Below are 21106 nucleotides of genomic sequence, written 5' to 3'. Positions count from 1 at the left end.
AATGTAGGCGGCTCGTTTTGTCATGGCGGTACCCGGATGTACTGTGTGGTAGCCCCTCCCCCTCCTGCAGTAAAGCCCAGCAGGCCGCGCGCTCCTCTCAAAACACCATTTCCAGCAGCTCATCCCGCGCGCTCATTATTAGTATTATTAGTATTAGTATTATTATTAGTAGTAGTAGTATTTGATATTATTATTATTATTATTTATTGCTACCGGATTATAAGCGGAGTTCTGTCGCGGAGGAAACAAGATGGTGAGTAAACGCGGTTTACATCGGTTTACAAACCGGAGCCGGTTAAAAAAAAACCCGAGCTTTATAAATACAGACCCTTATACAGATAATCTGAGAGAAAGACAGCGAGGGGGGTTTACGGACTGTAGACTGTATTACAGTTAATCTGAGAGACAGACAGCGAGGGGAGGGGGGGGGGGTTATGTGCTGTAGACTGTATTTTAGTTAATCTTAGAGACAGACAGCGAGGGGGGTTATGTGCTGTAGACTGTATTACAGTTAATCTAAAAGATAGACAGCAAGAGGGGTTTATGGACTGTAGACTGTGTTACAGTTAATCTGAGAGACAGACAGCAGGGGGGGGGGGGGGTTGTGCTGTAGACTGTATTTTAGTCAATCTGAGAGACAGACAGCGCAGGGGGGGGGTATGTGCTGTAGACTGTATTACAGTTAATCTAAAAGATAGAGAGCAAGAGGGGTTTACGGGCTGTATATTGTATTACACTTAATCTGGAAGATAGAAAGTGAGGATGGTTTATGGGCTGTAGACTGTACTACAATTAATCTGAGAGACAGACAGCAAGGGGGGTATAAGGGCTGTAGACTGTATTACAGTTGATCTAAGATACAGACTGCAGGGGGGGGTATGTGCTGTATACTGTATTGCAGTTAATCTAAAAGATAGACAGCAAGAGGGGTATATGGACTGTAGACTGTATTACAGTTAATCTGAAAGATAGACAGCGAGGGGGGTTTACGGGCTGTATACTGTATTACATTTAGTCTAAAAGATAGACAGCAAGAGGGGTTTATGGACTGTAGACTGTATTACAGTTAATCTGAAAGATAGACAGCGAGGGGGGTTTACGGGCTGTATACTGTATTACATTTAGTCTAAAAGATAGACAGCAAGAGGGGTATATGGACTGTAGACTGTATTACAGTTAATCTGAAAGATAGACAGCGAGGGGGGTTTACAGGCTGTATACTGTATTACATTTAGTCTAAAAGATAGACAGCAAGAGGGGTTTATGGACTGTAGACTGTATTTCAGTTAATCTGAGAGACAGACTGCACGGGTGGGGGGGGGTTATGTGCTGTAGACTGTATTGCAGTTAATCTAAAAGATAGACAGCAAGAAAGAGGGGTTTATGGAGGGAGATTGTATTACAGTTAATCGGAGAGACAGGCAGCGAGGGGGGGTTTACGGGCTGTAGACTGTATCACAGTTAATCTGAGAGACAGACAGCGAGTGGGGTATAAGGGCTGTAGACTGTATTACAGTTGATCTGAGATACAGACAGCGAGGGGGTGTTATCTGCTGTAGACTGTATTACAGTTAATCTGAGAGACAGACAGCGAGGGGAGGTTTATATACTGTAGACCATATTACAGTTAATTTGAGAGACAGACAGCAAAGGAAGGTTTATATGCTGTAGACTGTATTACAGTTAATCTGAGAGACAGACAGCGAGGGGGGGGTATAAGGGCTGTAGACTGTATTACAGTTGATCTGAGATACAGACAGCGAGGGGGTGTTATCTGCTGTAGACTGTATTACAGTTAATCTGAGAGACAGACAGCGAGGGGAGGTTTATATACTGTAGACCATATTACAGTTAATTTGAGAGACAGACAGCAAAGGAAGGTTTATATGCTGTAGACTGTATTACAGTTAATCTGAGAGACAGACAGCGAGGGGGGGGTATAAGGGCTGTAGACTGTATTACAGTTGATCTGAGATACAGACAGCAAGGGGGTGTTATGTGCTGTAGACTGTATTACAGTTAATCTGAGAGACAGACAGCGAGGGGAGGTTTATATACTGTAGACCATATTACAGTTAATTTGAGAGACAGACAGCAAAGGAAGGTTTATATGCTGTAGACTGTATTACAGTTAATCTGAGAGACAGACAGCGAGGGGGGGGGTTTACTGGCTGTAGACTGTATTACAGTTAATCTGAAAGACAGACAGCGAAGAGGGGTTAATGGGCTGTAAATTGTATTACAGTTAATCTGTAAAATAGAAAGCGAGGATGGTTTATGGGCTGTAGACTGTATTACAGTTAATCTGAAAGACAGACAGCGAAGGGGGGTTTACGGGCTGTAGACTGTATTACAGTTAATCTGAAAGACAGACAGCGAAGGGGGTTTGCAGGCTGTAGACTGTATTACAGTTCACCTCCACAGACCTGTACAGTTTTCTTTTAAAGTCAAACAATGCTAATACTGCTCTAATCTCGAGTCTGAAACCCCTGTATAAGGCTGTACTAGTGACTTTATTGCTTTTTACAACCTGAATGGTAAAATTCATACAAAAGGCACACTGACAATTTTTGGTAAAAATTAATGGATTTTAAGTGCGAAATATACGGTATATTGTTAATGTAGGCCTTTTGGTTTGGCTTGTTAAGACCAATAAATGCAGTTCTGTGCAGAATTCTGTCACTGGCTGGAGTTAGCAGCAGTGAGTGTTTCAGTATCAGCACTGCAGTCTGATTATTAGCTAGTGGGAGCAGCACAGGTGGCAGATATAAAGGCCTGGAGCTGCTGTATGAGGACAGAAGACCGGTGTGCTCGTTGTTCAGTAACACAGAATTTGAATATAGAGTAGTGGTTGTTCATAAACTGTTATATTCGATGTCGTATGAACATCATGCGTAAGCACATGTAAATTTCATCCTCAAAAATAAAGGCAGATTTTTTTATTTTGCTGTGTATAAGGAGCACTAGTGCCTTATCACTCAGAATAAAGCCTTCCATCTGCAAAATGTTCACAGCTACACAACCCCTGCCACCATCCATCTAAGACTTGGGATCAAATTAACTCTCTTTAAATATATTACACGTTCATGCTTGCTACTGTTAGATTTATTATCTGTTAAGAGATTTCTGCTGCATAATTGGAAAATCTGACTTGTTTCTAGTTTTGAACATTTACATATAAACCAACTACAGTTATTATAAACTGTATAGGTATTGTCATATATGCAAGTGCTTTTAAAAAGGATTTTAAGAAGATCTATCTATCTACAATCAGTCTTTTCAGTGCATGCACAGTTTTTTTTTGTGGTTCTGGGAATTTCTTTCACTTTATTAAGGCTGGCGTTTAAACTATTGTTTAGAAATGCAGTCACTGTATTGTTCTTTTTTTATTCTTAATCAATTACTTTGTTTTTCCAACTATGTGGTTTGTTCAGAGACGAAACACAATTCAGCAACATACTGTACTCAAACTGATTAACATCTAACAATTAGAGTTTTCTGGGGTCGGGCTATTATCACTTCTATTCCATTTGTGATACAATACAATTCAATATGGCATGCCCATTTACTACACCACACTTACTTAAAGGTCTTAATCCATCATTTTTTCATTCATTTTAAACAGTGTAGTTGTGGTCTCTACTATGAGTGAATGCCATGTAAGCTGTTTTTTGTAATAAAAAAAAAAAAAATTAAAAAAAAGTGTTCAGGTGTTTCTGTTTAGCCCTGCTTTAGATCATTGAATTACAGGTTACAGGTCTTAAAGCCTCTGATAGGCTAACGGCACTGCTGCAGAGAATGCCTACCCCCCTCCCCCCCAGGCAAATGTACAGCTCTAAAACTAACAAAGGACAAAATGTCTACAGAGATACAGCATTAATTATTAAGATATAGCTAGTGCTGGATAAAGCTAACCCTTAAACTTCACTTTACATCAGACTCTCAGCGTCGCTCAGCGTTGAACGGCCCCACGGCCGAAATAAATTTGACTGGTGTTCTGTCGTGATGTGCTGTCTTGTCAAACCGTGCTTCCCTAGTTTATATTTAAGGTCTCTGTAAAATGCAGAATCAACCAGAGATACCTAAACGTACAGTTCCTTACACAAGATAGCTAACGCTAACTAGCTCTGTAAACAGAGCTGTAAGCTCCGCCTCGGAGCCGAGAGGCCATGAATGGGCGAGAGAGCCGAGGTGGGCTAGGCTGGTTGAGGTAGACACCTAACATCTCTCTGATCAACTCGTACTTCTGAGGATTTTCTTTTACTAGCTACTGCAGACAATGGAGGCTGAGGAACAGTTCAATATGTGGCATTATATACTATATATAGATTTATAGTATATAGTAGATTTATATTTCACAAAGAACAAGAAAAAGTGGATTTTAGCAGAATGAGACTCTAGTATTTTTCGGTTCTTTGTAAATAATTAAACAGTGCTCTGTTTTGTTCATCAGGTTTGTTCACACAAAACATTACTGTTTTGTTGCATCCACTTGGTGCTGATTGAATAGGAGCATCTGTTTAGAAGCTAATTACTGAAACAGCTTATTCTCAGCCTGCTCTGTCTGGAAGCAGTGAAGTGGTTTGCGATATACAATACGTAATACACAATAGGTAATACTGTTAAGAGTAATGGTTCATTTCAAAGCATTGCATATTCAGTTGAATAAAAAAATATAATTAAGGTGCATAACTGTGATTGTCATAACCATCTAAAAACCTGAACAGGCTTAAAGCTCTCAGCTGAGTATTTGAATATTTGTTTGAGAACATAATCAGATTTTTTTATTCATGAATAAGATTATGCTCTAAGTGGGCTGGCCTACAGATCTTACTCTAGTATTCACTGTTCAAGCTGATTTTGTTTAGTCCAATTGACTCTGAATGAGGAATCCATTATTCATGAGCTGCACTGATTGTATTGCCTCTTGGTTTCCTCAGACAACATTCAGCTCATTAAACAGGACAGTTCGTTTAGGAGGAGGACTCACCAAGGCTGACCAGTGTTTTAATTATTTCCAGTGTTGTGCTTCACTCTTTGAAATGGTTCATAGTTTAGTATTATTATTTCTTTAATGGCAGAGATTGATAAAGCTCTTAGCGAGTATATGTATTTCATTTTACAGAATTTTATTTAATCAGCTTCAGTGTCATTTGGAATTTAGTTAATTCACCGAAACAGAGCAAATGTAAATACTCCTTTTGTCGCCAGTTTATACTCTAAAAAAGATAACAAAAAGTAGAGTCTTAAATGAGCAGGGTTCACACTGTTATTCTGCAGAACATGCACTAAAGTAGCAACATGGTAATATTGTAATGATAGTGTCATAAATATAAAGTCAGAGAATACCACACTGATCCAGGATGCAGTCTTGAGACTCAGGTTGGATTTGGAATTGACAGGAAAATGCAATGATGCACAGGCCCTGTTTATCCCTGGTATTAACTATGGGTGGCAATCACAGGATACCTCACAATACAATATCACAATATAATATCATCATGATACAGTATTAGCACAATAAAATATTATCACGATACAATATTAGCACAATACTTTGCCCACAATAATATTGATCTCACGATACTGTGATTATGTGATTCTCGATAAATAGCAAGACAGTTCTCCATGATACTTTACGACTAGATTAGCCAACATAATCAGCATTAACTATAAAAATGTATCGACACAGAATTTCATTGTCTGTGTGTTGTTAAAGTGTGATGGAGTGCAGTACATGAGGTGCTGTGGAGGAACGTGTGGGAGGGGTAATGGGATCACTCACTCGGCTCGCTCTCTGTGTTTCCAAAAATGTCTAAACACACCAGATAAGGGATTAGACAACAGCCACACTCACTGTACATCAGATCATTGTACATTTAAACATATTCTCATAGTTTAAATCACATGCCTGCTGTCTCTGGAGTTGTAGAGAAAAGTAAAAAGTGAGTTTACCATAAGCTGCAGCTCAACCGGAGACCTTCACTGACTGCAGGGTTGCCAGGTTCAGTAAAAATATCCAACCCAAAGTCAGTCTAAAACCCACACTTTAGAAGCTTTAACTAGCCAAATGAAGGCTTTTTAGCAGCTGGGATAAATTTAAAACAAGGCCTGAAAAAAACACCCTGTGACTTAAAATTTTCACCCACGACTATATTTTAAATTTGGCTGAAAAAAACGCAAACTGTGCAGCTCTCAAATGAGAGGAAGCAGGTAGAGGAGGGTCTGATCACATGACTGGACAAGGTATCAGGTTACAGGGGAAAAACAAGAGCTCTGCACAAAGAAACATTAGATTTTTTTTCTTGTGTTTTAATAAGATAATAAAGGTTTAATCAAAACATTGTAAATATCATTTTTTACATTTTTTACATTGAAGATATACAATGTCCTTCAATGTCCTAGAATGTCCTAAAAATGACAACATCCTGTCTGTGTAAATGTCTCCTATTATTTACTGAGTAGTTGTTTATGTACAGCATACATGGGGACCAAGTTTGTGACAGAAATTCCAATTCATTAAAATACATTAAAAAGACACTAAAGTGACTCTGAAATAAATGTGTTGTTTGTTGATGTTTGTTGGTGAATTTGTTGATAAAATTAATGATTAATTTATTAGTAATTTTATTATATGTATTTTTGTGATAATATAACATACGCACAATATGTGTAATAAAAAAAATGAGGTGTAGCTGGGATTATTTATTGTTAGATAAATTTCAGGGTGTGAGAAAATACCGATATTGTATTGTTTTGTTTTGCAATACTGTATTGATTTGTCAAAAACACAGTTTAGTTTAGTTTATTAATACTTTAGTGTTTAGACATAAAGATTGGTGTCAGAAGTGGTTCATTTAGTGTTGTGTTTAAACCCCACCCACTAGAAAGCAGTGGTATACTATGACGTTAAATCCCTCTGTTGTGATTAGATAAATGGTAAACTTTTTTTATTGAGATTTTATAAATATGATATATTTTCTTTTTACTATAACCTTTTTTATAAATTTTTATTTTAAACATAAACAAAAATGCAATCACAATATACTGAATCATAATAAAATAAAACATTAGTGCAATTTATAATTTACACTTTAAAGATGACTTGCTTATACGTGTCCCTTGTTTGCCAGAACCCGACAATCTCCTTCCCTTTAACAGAAGGCCACTGAGGTCACGGTTGTCCACACACTGCGATAGACATTACTGTAAAGAGCAGCAGTCTCATTTATCGTAATGGAAAGAGCAGCAGGGTTAACAGCGCTGAGGTGCAGTGCAGCATTACAGCTCAGTAGATTCCATCCACCTATAGATATCGTCCACTTCTCTGAGGGTAAATCTTTTGGCCAGTAAATAAGATTTTCAGGGCTGCCCGTAATGATTTCTTTAATTATTGAACCTAATTTTGATTTACCAGCTATAAGTTATCAATAAATGAGGACAATATTTAATAAATATGACGTGTGTTCTCATTCATTCATTCATTCAGTCATGTGCATTAAAGATGGCCACAGGATGTGGGTGCTTCTGGGGGCCTCTCTAGCTTAGCAATTACGCGTCAGAACCAAAAGTTAATTTTTATTAGCTCTCTGTCGTGTTGCTCTATCGTTCTCGTCCAAACGTTTCATCATTGAATTCTGAGTAAACAGTGGTGGACAGAAACAGATTACAGAAATGTAATTTGTTACTGTACTTTAAACAGTTTTCTATGTATTTTTACTGAAATATCTATTTTATTTAGTGACTAGACTTAAAATCAACTACATTTTAAATTCACTTCATTTTTTTTCACTTAGCTCCAGTTTGTGTCTTTATGTGGGCTGATTAGCCAGAGCTAGCTTTGGCTGCTGATTGGCTTAATAAAATGAAAGTGGCTTTAATCACATGATGGCTTGACATCAAAAAGCAGATATAAAATTTGTCTCAGTATAAATTGACTGACATATGCTCTGCCTTTTGCTTACGTCCACTGGCTCTCCGGCCTACACTAGCATGATTGCAACCTATGTTGTTTCGAACAATGCAACTGCATAACATTTACCAATAATTCTAGTGCTAGTGCTGGGCGATAATATCATTGCTTACTTCTTTTCCAACTTAATTTCAAAGTGACATTAAACCAAACTTTCAGAAATGAGAATTACTACCTTTTAGTGCAGCAATATATATGTATCAAATGAAAACAGATGAGGTAGGTCCAGTAGCTTTTTTTTTTTTTTCTCAAAATTATACAGGTATTTAAATTGAGTTATCAAAAGAAACTCAATTAACATTTTTTAATTGTGTGTCCGTCAAAAGAGTTTATGCGACCACACCAATATATATATATATATATATATATATATATATATATTTGCATGAATAATTGATGAAATTACTGTAGAACCAGTAGGGACGATAGAAGGTAAGTAGCAACATAGACACTTTTCTATCCCCACGATATTTATCGTCATATCGCACAGCACTATATTGAGCCATGATGCTTCATCACACCGTTAGATGTTGGTCAATAAATTACTGATTACTTGCTGAATATATTTAAAGGTATATTTAGGGGGAAAGGTGTGATTTATTTCTTTAAGCTGTATCAGTGGATGTTAGCTGGCGTGCAGCTTTAGATTTAGACAACAGGTATCAATCACAATGATTTTCCAGTCTGGCTCTGCAGTGGGTGACTGGCTGCAGTGGTTGATGGAGGAGTAGTGCGGGGGATCAGATCCGTCTCCTGATCCTCCCCACTTTACACTCTGGATGGTACGTTCTGTTGAGCCCACGCTGCACAGCGCTTATCCAGCAGAACAGAGATGTTAAACTCCATTATCCAGTCACACTGTCCTAATCTGAAGCATAACCAGTCTGTATCAGAATGCCTGATTGCTGTTCCTCTTCTGTTTCTGGGCACTAGTGTTTCTCAGTCCTAATCCTGGAGAACCTGTGACCGGTAAACATGCAGTTTAACACAACGCAGGATGATCCTGTTGCTGCAGGATTAAGAAAAACCTTTGTACCCTGGTACATCGACTGCAATAATGTCGGTCTCTGATAATGCTGAGAATTGGGCAACACACGTCACCCACAACCCGTTTCCTCTGATAATAAGCAGATAATAAAAACACTGTGATCTTCCACAATGACCATTACATTTTGCCATTTTGCTGCTATTTGGGATCTTTATATAAAATGTGTCAAGATCAGAATGCACTAGTGTGTGGTGTGGGGCTGTGAAATGTGCTGGTGTAGGTAAATTTAATTTGCTAAGTTAGTATTAGGATCCAGCTGCATTTGGTGACAAAATAAATAGACTGCATATTATAACCTGTATGTCTCGAATGGGCATTGTCAAGTTTTTCGAACATTATGTTGTATATTACATTCCATATAAAACGGGTTCAGTGTATATTGGTTAACTCTATTTCGGTTTATCCTGGTGGCATGTTTGCCTTTGAGCTTTAGAGCTAAAATAAACTGTAAATAATAAATCAAAGTACCCCACAAGTGTCCTGTACCCTGTATAGAGGAATAGCAGTTTGAATCACCATGTAATGATGGGAAAAGTATGCCTGGCACGGCTTGAAACCCAAGAAAGGCATGTACTAATTCTCTTAATTAATCATGGGTGTGTTGTGAGCGGAATGTAAAATAAACCCGTCAGTGTGTTTACTTGCCATTCTCATTACTGTAGCTTTACAAAACTAAACATGCATACTGAAACTCTGCTATTTCACCTCAAAATGAAACATGCAGTTATTTATTTTACGGTGGACAGGTGAATAATTTAGTACTATTATGTAGCTTTTTTTGCACTGTACAGGAACATTGTAACTTTTGGTAATTATTCCCTGATCTTATTGGATAGTGTGGCTTTGTCCTGATGTGCAGTTAGCTAATTAAAGACATTGTAGTAGATAAGTTAGTGTTTAGCGCGCTGGGTTGGAGTTGTGTTTCTGTGGACACTGGTTAGCTTAGCAACATTTTCCCTGTAAGAACAGAGTCTGAACAGAGTTTCTCTCTGCTGTATCTGATGTTAATAACGCTCCATTTAAGTGCAGCTGAGCTTTACTTGTTAAAAGTCTATCGCTAATAAACTGGGGTTAAAGAGTAAATGTTGGGGGTGTGATAGAAACCTTTACTTTAAACTATCCTAATTAACCTCTTTATGCAATGTAGCTATAGTTGAAAATGTAATCACCGTTTGAACAACAATGTAACAATAAACAAGACCAAGACTGATTAGCAACTGCTGTTCATAATCAGCATTATTGATTATGAACTCATTAATTGTTGCAGACCAACTCTTTGTATTGTGAGATACTCAACATGATAATATAAGTTTAGTAACTCTGTTTCAAGGCATGCAATAATAATACAAATTTATATCTGTTATGTTAGTAATTATTAATATTAATACTGTAATACTACAGTCATTAGTAAGTATAACTCCTGTATCTTTTGCAGGGAAATGAAGCCAGCTATCCCCTGGAGATGTGCTCTCACTGTAAGTATTACTATTTATCACCAACACTTTTTGTTCAGGCTTTTTCCCAGCATTAAACTGTTTATTGTTTTATTTCTGTAAGGCTGCTCAGCACAGGCTTTTGCTTGTTTTAATGATTGTATTGCCCTGCCAAACACACTGCCATTTATGGGTCTTAGAGTGTGGAACAGGGTCAGATACAGTAACCTAATTCTCATGTAATCTGTGAGTAAATTAAGATTTAAATTATGAATATTGTTCAGCCTCAACCTTTATATTTAACGTTTTATTTGTGTTTATTATGGTAGAAAGCAGCCTGTAAATTCATTTAAATTAATAACGCTCTTCCTGTAGTGTAATTTCATTCCTCATGATACAGACAGTAAAGTGATTCCAGGTTTAAATTTCTTCCTTTAATGTGAATCTCCAGCGTCTTATTTATAGTCCTGATAATAAGGGTCGGCAATATGGCCCTTAAATAATATCACAATATATATTTTATTTTATTTTTTATTATATTGTGGGCAGTATTCTTCAATTGTTTTAAATTGATTTTAAGACTGTACTTTATTAATAAATTAATAAATAAACCCATATCTTTTGGTATGCTGGACATCATGGACATGCACAACACAAGCAAATTAAAAAGAGACCTGTGGGTTGGGGGGTGGGGTGGGGCATGGGTGCTAGTGAACTATAGGGGGTAGGATCTGGTGAGTTACATCCTGGAGATTTTAAAGGATCAGGTTTATGTTTCACAGGAATTATAACTTATATATAGCTAACTTATCTTAGCTAAGATAGGAAAATAATTTATTAATCCCACAGCTGGGAAATGTGCACTGTTACAGCAGCAGGGAAATAAAGGAAATAAAAAAAACAATATATAAAATATGTATTTACACAAAAAATATATAAAAATAAAAAACATATATAGAAATCTACACTAAGCTTAGAGGAAACATGGTTCCTCAGTATGTATGAGCAGTGTTATTGCACATAGGTTAATATTACCGTAATCAAATAGCACGAGTGGTAATATTTCACATAGTGATGGTGATGTAAACAGACTAAATGAACATTATAACTATATGAATATACTGTATAAATAAAAATGGAAAAAAAAACATTGAAATCCTGTATATTCAAAGATCAGATGTTACAGAGAACTAAATTCTATGGTCAGTTCCAAATCTAAATATAAAATATCTCATATAAAATTAGGTAAATTCTTTTTCAAACAAAATCTTCAAGCAACTTTCCAATGTAAACAAAAGAGAATATAAAATTCACTCAATTTTCCTCAGCTTATGCTCCTAAGCAAAATAGAGAAAGGCACAATTAATACTCATTAGTGCAGTACTGTCTCTTAGTGCTGTCAAAGTTTTGCACTGGACATACCCTACTACAGGCTGCAGGCCAGGCAGACAAGTCTGTCCACTGCCTGGGGTTTTAAAGCTGTCCTGTGGCAGGTCACAGTATTACCACCTGTGCTAAAGACCCTCTCTGCCAGGAAGTTGGTAAGTACTTTGCCTAGCCACCACAGTGTCCGAAGAAGGTTTTGAGGAGCACCCTCTAAGGAGTCTCCTCAGGAGATGTAGTCTGCTCTGACTTTTTTAATGTAAAGTGCAGCTGTGTTATCAGTCCAGTCCAGCTGGCTGTTGAGGTAAACACCCAGGTACCCATAGGACCTGCCTATCTCAATATTCATTCCCTAGATGTTTATAGACACCATGGTAGAGTGGTTGGAACTGCGGGAGTCCACCACTAGTTTTTCAGATTTTCCTGCCTTGAGGTTGAGATTGATTGTGTTCAGCCACGCCACCCAGTTCCTCTGCGTAGGACTTGAGGAGCTGATGTTATCTGGGCCAGCAGTCTTCCTGATCTTAATCTTGCTAAGCTCACCTCTCACCTGGAACATTGTGAATGTCAGATTGGAGTGGGAGGGCTGAATGCTGATCTGGGGCGGGGCTAAACACTGGACTAGGGGCACTGAATACTGAAATGGGGGGCTAAGTACTGGAGTGAGTGACCTGAATGTTGGACTGGAGGCCTGAATACTGGAATGGAGCCGAAAATAGTTATGAGGCTATTCCAGACTCCTCTGACATTATTCTGCTACAGCCGGACCTCCATCCTCCTCCTGTAAGTGGCTTTCTCCTCAGGGATCTTTCACCTCATCTCCCTCTGCACAGCCTTCATCTCCTTTTTGTCCTCTAATCTAAAATCCCTCTCTTTCATCTTCAGGAGAGCTTTAATATCAGGGTTATTCCAAGTTTTGTTGTTGTGTCAGTGTCACCGTGCACACTGTACTGTTCATGTCTAAAGACTACGCTGTAAAAAAACTAACAAACAAACAGCACATTATAGCATCACCAAAAATCAAGGTATCAAAAAGCCACACCCATCAAAATAAATTTTCCGGCATATCTGATAGTAATGTCTGAAAATTAGATCTACCTCACTGCTAAGTAGTGTACAATACTGATGAAATCTCTGTGTTTTGATAAAACATCTAAATCTGGCTTTAATCTTTTACACTAATCTTCAGTATGGATTCAGCCTAAACTCAACAGTCCGGTAAAATACAGGAGACACTAAAACACTAAAGGGACACTGAGTAAACTCTGAAGGGTAAAATACAATAATGTGTAGAATGTAGTCCATTTTAACATGCAGTTCTCACACACACACACACACACACACACACACACACACACATTGACTCACACTCAGACTTCCTCAGACCAACTGTTCAGCCCATCAGCAGCACAGACAGCTGCTCAGTCTCTCTCCTGCAGACCTGTCTGTCTGAAAGTCTGTGAACCCGAGCTGGACTTTAATTCCTGTAGATCTTCTCTGGAGCAGTCCACACCAGCCCACACATTTATCACCACAATCAGTTGCACTTACATTTACATATTACATATTACAGTGCACCACTGTAGGAGTGGCTGTGAAGATCCTATTACGTTAAAAGCTTTGTTTTATTTAAAACATATATATAATATGTGCAGCATGCTGTTTCATGCAAAACTGCAAGGCAATACTTAATTACACGTTCTTTACCTAATGCATGTCGCATATAAATCAACCGACCTGACAGAAGATGACCTACATTGTCTGACCATAATACAGGGCTTTTTATGAGCTGTTTATGCAGATTAAAGGTTTGTTGTTTAGGTCTAACTGTTTTGATTGAAAAAATGCTATTCTGTGATTTTGTATTGAATTATTTCATAACTGGTCACACAGATCTCTTATATTAACACCGTCTGTATGACAAATGGTCTGGGTTCTCTGCCTCTCCATGCCAGGGGCTTATTTATGAAAGTATGAGGTAACTATTACAGACACATAGCCATGCCTAAAACCGTCCTGATCATCTGTGGCTCTAAATACCCCGCTGTGCTGGAATCGTTTGTTGCTAAGGGTTTCCCTGCAGGCCTAAGGAGGCCTTTCTCGTGACCACACAGTTAAAAATATAGGCCTTATCGCTGTCGCCTAACCTGCACTCATTAGCATAATGGTGTCGGCATTTGGCTTTTCAGACAGGATCATTTTAGTAACGGCTTTAACGCTCTGTCTGGATGCTGATTCTGCTAGTTGCTGCCCAGACCCAGAAACACAAAACACATTTTGTATTGTCATAGCCAGCTGTTAGTAAGTTAGTGGGGGAGTTAGTGGGTTTGCAGGTAAGTTAGTGAGTTTGTGTTTAAATTGGTGGGTCTGTAGGTGGGTTAGTGAGCTTGTGGGTGAGTTAGTGAGTTGGTGGGTGAATTGTTGGGTTGGTGGGTTTGTAGGTGAGTTAGTGAGCTTGTGGGTGAATTGGTGGGTTTGTAGGTGAGTTAGTGAGCTTGTGGGCGAGTTTGTGGGTGGATGAGTTGGTGGGTGAGTTAGTGTGTTTGTGGGTGAGTTGGTGGGTGAGTTTGTGGTTAAGCTAGTGGGTGAATTGGTGGTTTTCTAGATGAGTTAGTGAGCTTGTGGGTGAGTTTGTGGGTGAATTGGTGGTTTTCTAGATGAGTTAGTGAGCTTGTGGGCGAGTTTGTGGGTGGATGAGCATAATGGTGTCAGCATTTGGCTTTTCAGACAGGATCATTTTAGTAACGGCTTTAACGCTCTGTCTGGATGCTGATTCTGCTAGTTGCTGCCCAGACCCAGAAACACAGAAAGCACACTTTTTGTATTGTCATAGCCAGCTGTTCGTAAGTTAGTGGGGGAGTTAGTGGGTTTGCAGGTAAGTTAGTGAGTTTGTGGGTGAGTTAGTGAGTTGGTGGGTGAATTGGTGGGTTGTAGGTGAGTTAGTGAGCTTGTGGGTGAATTGGTGGGTTTGTAGGTGAGTTAATGAGCTTGTGGGTGGATTAGTTGGTGGGTGAGTTTGTGGTTAAGCTAGTGGGTGAATTGGTGGTTTTCTAGATGAGTTGGTGAGCTTGTGGGCGAGTTTGTGGGTGGATGAGATGGTGGGTGAGTTAGTGAGTTGGTGGGTGAGTTAGTGAGTTGGTGGGTGAGTTAGTGGGTGAGTTTGTGAGTTGAATTGTGAGTTTGTATTTCCAGTTTAAACATAGCAGGAGCTCTGCTGGAATCACGCATTACTCATTCCTCCACTCGACTGTGCAGCAGAAACACAGAGCATTATTCTAATGGAATGGATGTGTTGACCATTCACAATCACAACACACTGAGTGCAATAATTGTTGTTGTTGGAGATGGTAATTATTGCTGCACTGCAACCTGTGATTCGCTCAGGCTGACGGGAGCTGGCGAGGTTAATGCAGCGTATTCTCCTGAGACTGTGTTGATGCACACCACAGTGAAGTGTTTAAATCTAGGATGAAACTCTCCCTAATAAACAAGTGTTATGTACTGAATGTGTGCAGGAATAATTTTAAGCTTTTAAGAGTCAAGAATTCCAGTACTGCAGGTAAAGCTGTGCCACTAAAACAGGGGTTGTGTCCAAATCAGAGGCGCACACTATTTAGTAGGCTATACTATTTATTTAGTGTTGCATCATCTTAATCTTCCAGTGTTAAAAGTCATTTCAGTGTAATCTGTTTAGATTATTGTTTGTGTTTAAGTGAGGTCATAGCTTAAACTAACATCACAGCCAGTAAATCACTGTGATCGCTCTCCTTACACTAATCTGATGCAAAAATGCATGTTGTTTCCAGTGAGTCTGCAGTTAGCAGAGGAGTGAATTCCATAACCTTACCAACAAGCAACCAAAAAGTATTGTGGTGTTTGTAAATAGTTTTTTAAATGGAGGGGAGGATGATAGGCTGAGTTTATAGTTACAGAATGATGCTGTACTACTGTGTGAAAGGTCAGGGGCAGCATGGCATGGAGGCGTAATAATAATTATAATAATATGTAATATTTATAGAGTGCTTTTCAAGAACTTTGTAACTTACAGAATTTTAAAGCATAATCACAGTAATATAATTACAGGCTATAAAGTTTAAGAACAGACGTAAGCATCAGAGAAGAGATCTTAAGGTTTTGAGTTTAGTTTTAAATGTAGGAACAGAGCTGGCCTGTTTGATTTGTGAGGGAAGAGAGTTACGAAGTCAGGATGCCAGCCTGGAGAAGAACCATGAAAATTAGAGGGTGTCGTAGGAAGTCATCCAGTAGAGGAATACCTGATAGTGTGGGAGGGTCTGTATGGAGTCAGTTAGTTAAACAGATAAGATGGAGCAAGTTCTGTATGTTTTGTAGAATAATGTTGAATTGGATGCAGTGTTTTACAGGGAGACAGTGGAGACTCTGTAGGACAGGTTTAATGTGGTGATGTGAGCGGGTGTAGGTGGGGAGACGTACTGTAGTGGATCAGCCTGATGTTAGAACAGAAAGCATGGCTGCTTCAGAAAGGAGGGATCAGACTGCAGGATGTGAGTGTGTTCTATATTCATCAGGGTGCTGATTTTCTCAGGACTCTATTAATTGTTTACCTGCAGCAGCTTGGGTCGTTCAGGTCACTGCAGTTAGCACTGAGTTGTGTATAGGTATAGGTGTGTATAAGGGGATGTTAGTTTTGCTATGTTTGTTCATTTTTTTTCCTCTTATCTTCTCTCCTTTTCTCCACTCCAGTCGATGCTGATGAGATTAAGAGGTTAGGAAAGAGATTTAAGAAACTGGACCTGGATAACTCTGGATCTCTGAGTGTGGAGGAGTTCATGTCCCTGCCAGAGCTGCAGCAGAATCCACTGGTGCAGAGGGTTATTGATATATTCGACACAGATGGCAATGGGGAAGTGGACTTCCAAGGTAAGGCAGAACCATGAACAAGCTGACATGCATGCATACTGTATTTTTCCACACTATAAGGCGCACTTAAAATCCTTTAATTTTCCCAAAAATCGTCAGTGCACCTTATGATCCGGTACGCCTTATGTGTGTAAGGAGCAGCATGAAGTGCAGCTTTTTTAAGGACTTTTATTAAAGTTTCGCCAGGCTGGAGTAGCATTAGCATTAGCCGCTAACCGCAAGGCTAGCTCTGCTAGATGTTAGAGGTAAGTATATTGGACTGTAGTCTGTGTGTTTATCGTCATAAAACAAGCTACGTGGGACAAACTGCTAGCTAATATTGTGCTGGGTTACCGGAACACTCAGAATTACTCAGTGTAGCGCTGTTGGGCGGCATTTACTAGCGCTAAGCACCGCTAACCACAGCAAGTGCTTTTGATAACCATGGCTAGCGCTGGTGCTAACCTAGGCTAGCGCTGGTGCTAACCACACTGTTGAAAATATTGGAAATCTAAGCTTACTGTAAATAAATGGAAGCACTTTACTCACCCAAATAAACAGAGTAGATCTGTGGAGATTTACTTCCAGGGCTCATTTCACTTTGAATATTTTTTTTTTTTTTTTTTTTTTTTTTTTAAGAATTACTGGCATCCCCCCAGCAGCGAGACCTGCTGAGTTAGAAGGGACAACACCCTGTCGACACCCTTGTTCTTTACTATTGTTGTTTATAAGCCGGTGTGCCTTATTTATGGAAATAGACCAGAAAATAGATGTTCATTGATAGTGCGCCTTATAATCTGGTGTGCCTAATAGTGTGAAAAATATGGTATATATCCATTTATCCAGTTATTATATACTAGATAAATAGCACAAGCCTAATATTAGCTTTAGCTTACCAGTCAGTAGGGGTGTGTCAGAATTGAGTGGACGGCTTAGGCAGCACTTCACATCTACAGTGGATAACACTGGTGTGTGAATGGAGAGCAGAGTTATATTAGTGGGAGGAGTGGCCGTTTCATACAGACACAATGCAAGAGAGAAAGACTCCGACCTCTCCATATTTTTTTAATAGAAAAGAGCAGACTGTTTAAAAACGAAAGTCACTAGTTTAAATTAATCAGTAACAAAAACACTTTGGGTCTGAAAGCTCACACTTTGGTACGAACATTGTGCCGTTTTTTTTTTTATCAACAGAAAACTAAATCTAAATCTAATTTGTCAACAAATTATTGACGGTATCTAAGTTATCTTCTGGTGCTCTAAACACAGACAGCTGGAACTGCAGTGCGGTGACTGCTAACAGTGGAGCGGGTGGAGTCTGGTGCTACAGACATGCCCCCCTCTATACAAGCCACACAGGGACAGATCAGGCCCAGGTACTTAAGTATGTAACAGGCCAGAGCACACAGAGGAGGGGTATTATACCAGATTATGCCCTTTTTTTATTAAATCAGTCACTCACAGGAGTTACCATTAAAATGATGAATATTGTCAAATCATTCACCTACAAAACATTGAGTTCTCTGTGTGGTTTTACTGTCAAAAATATTAGTAATTAATTAGTTAATTAGTAAGTAATTAGAGTGTGAGACAAATATGTTGGTCATAAATATAAAAAAAAATGTATATTATTCATAAACTTGTGAGATCCAACACAAATATCACAGACACTACAGACTTCTTCGTATTAAAAAAACAGAAAGCAAAGTTAAACTGTGATATGGTCTGAACAGTGAGAATTGTGATCTGTTACACCACTACTAGTAGGCAACTGCTTCAGTGAGACTACGCCACTCTACAATGTTTTAATAAGATCCAGTGTGGGAAGGTTTAAAAGTGCAGAGAGTAGACCTGTCACAATATTTACATTAATAACTTATCATTCCAGCATTGTTCGGGTCTACAGTCTTGTTTCAGATGTTCTTTCACAGCACTGTGGTCTTGCCCCTGATGGTGGAGAGGTTTGAATGGAAGAGACTGATTCTGTGACAGGGGTCTTTTATACACATAATGAGCTGAGATTTAGAGTACTGTCTTAAAGGGACAGGACTGATTTGTGCCTTGCTGGTTGGTAGGTGATTAAATACGTATTTCACTTAATCATATACAAATTAGTTTATGACCTTTATTGAAAGTTTTTATGTTTTATAGATATTATAATATTATTTTAACAAAGAGTGATAGAATATGTTATTATACTTCATAATGATTACCATGTTATTAACACTTATGTTAACCCTACATCCTAAAATTGTGCTTCTTCTGGATTAGAATGAAACCCAATAAGGAACAGTGAGGGTTTTGCAAATTTGTGCTAAAAAACTTTTTCCACATTTTGTATCTGTAACAGCTTCTTTTCTGTTTTCTCCAGAGTTTATAGAGGGTGTCTCTCAGTTCAGCGTAAAGGGAGATAAGGAACAGAAGCTGCGATGTGAGTCAAACATTCTGAGCTAATGATTGACAGTACTGACAGTAGTTAAGACATTATTAAACATTACTCAATTTTAATGAATTAGAATGTTATAAATTAAAATGAAATAAAAATGTTGTAGTGTTTAATTAAGTCTTGACTTGTCTCGAGTAATATTTAGTTGAGACATTTTGTCATTAGCACTGTTAATTAACTTACTCTTATTGTAATGCGTTACCACTGAATCTAACTCTGTTCTGTGTATCTTCAGTCGCATTCAGGATCTACGACATGGATAAAGACGGTTATATTTCCAATGGGGAATTATTCCAAGTCCTGAAGATGATGGTGGGGAACAACCTGAAGGACACACAGCTGCAGCAGATCGTAGATAAGACCATCATCAACGCAGATAAGGATGGAGATGGGAGAATATCTTTTGAAGAGTTCTGCGCAGTAAGTGTCTATCGTTATAAAGTTGCACGCAGGTGGTGTTAATTTTACTGTTCCTTTAGAGGACTTCTGTGCCGATGCTTTGAATGTTTCAGTTTACAGATAATGATACTGTCTGTAACCAACAGGCTAAACTTCAATTTATCTAGTATCAATAGTAAAATGTTTATACATCATTTTTTTTACTCAGGTTGTCGGCGGTCTCGACATACACAAAAAGATGGTAGTGGACGTGTGAGTGTCCGGCCTGCACTGCCCCCCGCCCCGCGCTTTCCTGTCCACCTCTGATGATCTGCTCAAGATATCCAGCATTGCCCTCTATAATATTTCAACAGAAGTATTTACTCTCTGAGCTACCCCCTTTGCTAATACGAGCCTGGTGAAGTGTTATTGAACTTAAACCCTCTCAATAACCTGGTGTAGCACTTTACTGACTGAAAAACGGCTATGAGTGTCTCTATCTGGAGAAGGGAAGACGGGTTGGCTTGTTCATTTTTTGTTTTGTAATGTTTATTTATTATTTGAAGTATTTATTTTGTCTGTAACTTTTTCTAATCAGCTATTTAACTTGTTTTCAGAGGAGAAAAATAATATTCAGTATCCGTACAGACCTTGGTTATGATGTGCCAATCAGAACATGGAATTGACAAACTTTACGTAAATACTGCCTGTCATTATTATTTTTTGGGCAAACATGTTTGGTGCATTTTTTTTTTTCAAGCCAAAAACATTTTTGTTTTTTATTTTACACATTGTGGTATGCGATATTTATCATTATTGCATTTAATCATGTTCCATGATACCGTTTTCAATTGTGATAGATTGTTTATTTATAAATATTTATATTATTGCAGAGTAACTTGTGTTTAACTCTTGTGAAACAGTCAAACAGAAACAGATGCCAAGAAAACAGCTGTGTTCATAGTTTACCTAAACATCGTCTTCTTTAGGGTCTTTTTAAAACAGGTGCACTGAAATAGTCCTAATATACTATCAGTGAGCATATATCAAATCAATCTACTGCAAAAAACTGGTCATATTAAAAATGATAACTCCATTGTTAATGGTGAATTTAATGTTTAGGTGGGACTGCAATACACTGGAAAGTTTCCGCATGACAAGTTTAGAGTCTGAGGGGAAAGAAGGTTTTCCTCTTTAATCACTCTCTGTATTTCCTTCATCGTTCTTTAACTGCAGCTCTCTGTGCATCTTGAAACCCTTGGAGCTTCTCCAGTGCCTGCATGCACGTTTTCCTTTCTGCATGTTTTCCAATTTACAGCACTCCTACTGTTTACACTTAGATTGTGATGTTAATATCAAATATCTAAGAATCATGGATGTTGCCTATGTTTAGTTAACTCATTTCTTTTAAAATGTTCCTGATTAAATTAGAGTGGCAGGGACCTGACTGGGATTTACTCAGTCAAACAGAAGATCTTACATACTGGTTGTGGTGGGTTTTTTTTTTTTAATATTAAAACATCATTTATATGGGGAAAGTAAACTTCACTCCAGCTTTACTTTGATGG

General features: G+C 38.3%; 1 protein-coding gene across 1 annotated transcript; it reads left to right on the top strand.

The window, feature by feature from the left end:
• Positions 1-50: 50 nt before the first annotated feature.
• ppp3r1a (protein phosphatase 3, regulatory subunit B, alpha a) lies at positions 51-21047 on the top strand. Its single transcript, XM_007247338.4, has 6 exons — positions 51-253; positions 10456-10495; positions 16559-16735; positions 19086-19145; positions 19396-19580; positions 19768-21047. Exons 1-6 carry the CDS (start codon positions 251-253, stop codon positions 19813-19815), a joined length of 513 nt encoding a protein of 170 aa, XP_007247400.1. The 5' UTR covers positions 51-250; the 3' UTR covers positions 19816-21047.
• Positions 21048-21106: the final 59 nt, after the last annotated feature.

Source organism: Astyanax mexicanus, chromosome 7, assembly GCF_023375975.1.
Source record: "Astyanax mexicanus isolate ESR-SI-001 chromosome 7, AstMex3_surface, whole genome shotgun sequence".
Lineage (NCBI taxonomy): Eukaryota > Metazoa > Chordata > Actinopteri > Characiformes > Acestrorhamphidae > Astyanax > Astyanax mexicanus.
Note: the sequence above shows the minus strand (reverse complement) of the source record. Positions and strands in the feature narration are given on the sequence as shown.

Excerpts from the sequence above, each read along its gene's own strand:
- ppp3r1a (XM_007247338.4), top strand. Across the intron at positions 16,736-19,085 it reads TGGGGAAGTGGACTTCCAAG|AGTTTATAGAGGGTGTCTCT; the intron begins GTAAGGCAGAAC and ends TGTTTTCTCCAG. Across the intron at positions 19,146-19,395 it reads TAAGGAACAGAAGCTGCGAT|TCGCATTCAGGATCTACGAC; the intron begins GTGAGTCAAACA and ends GTGTATCTTCAG.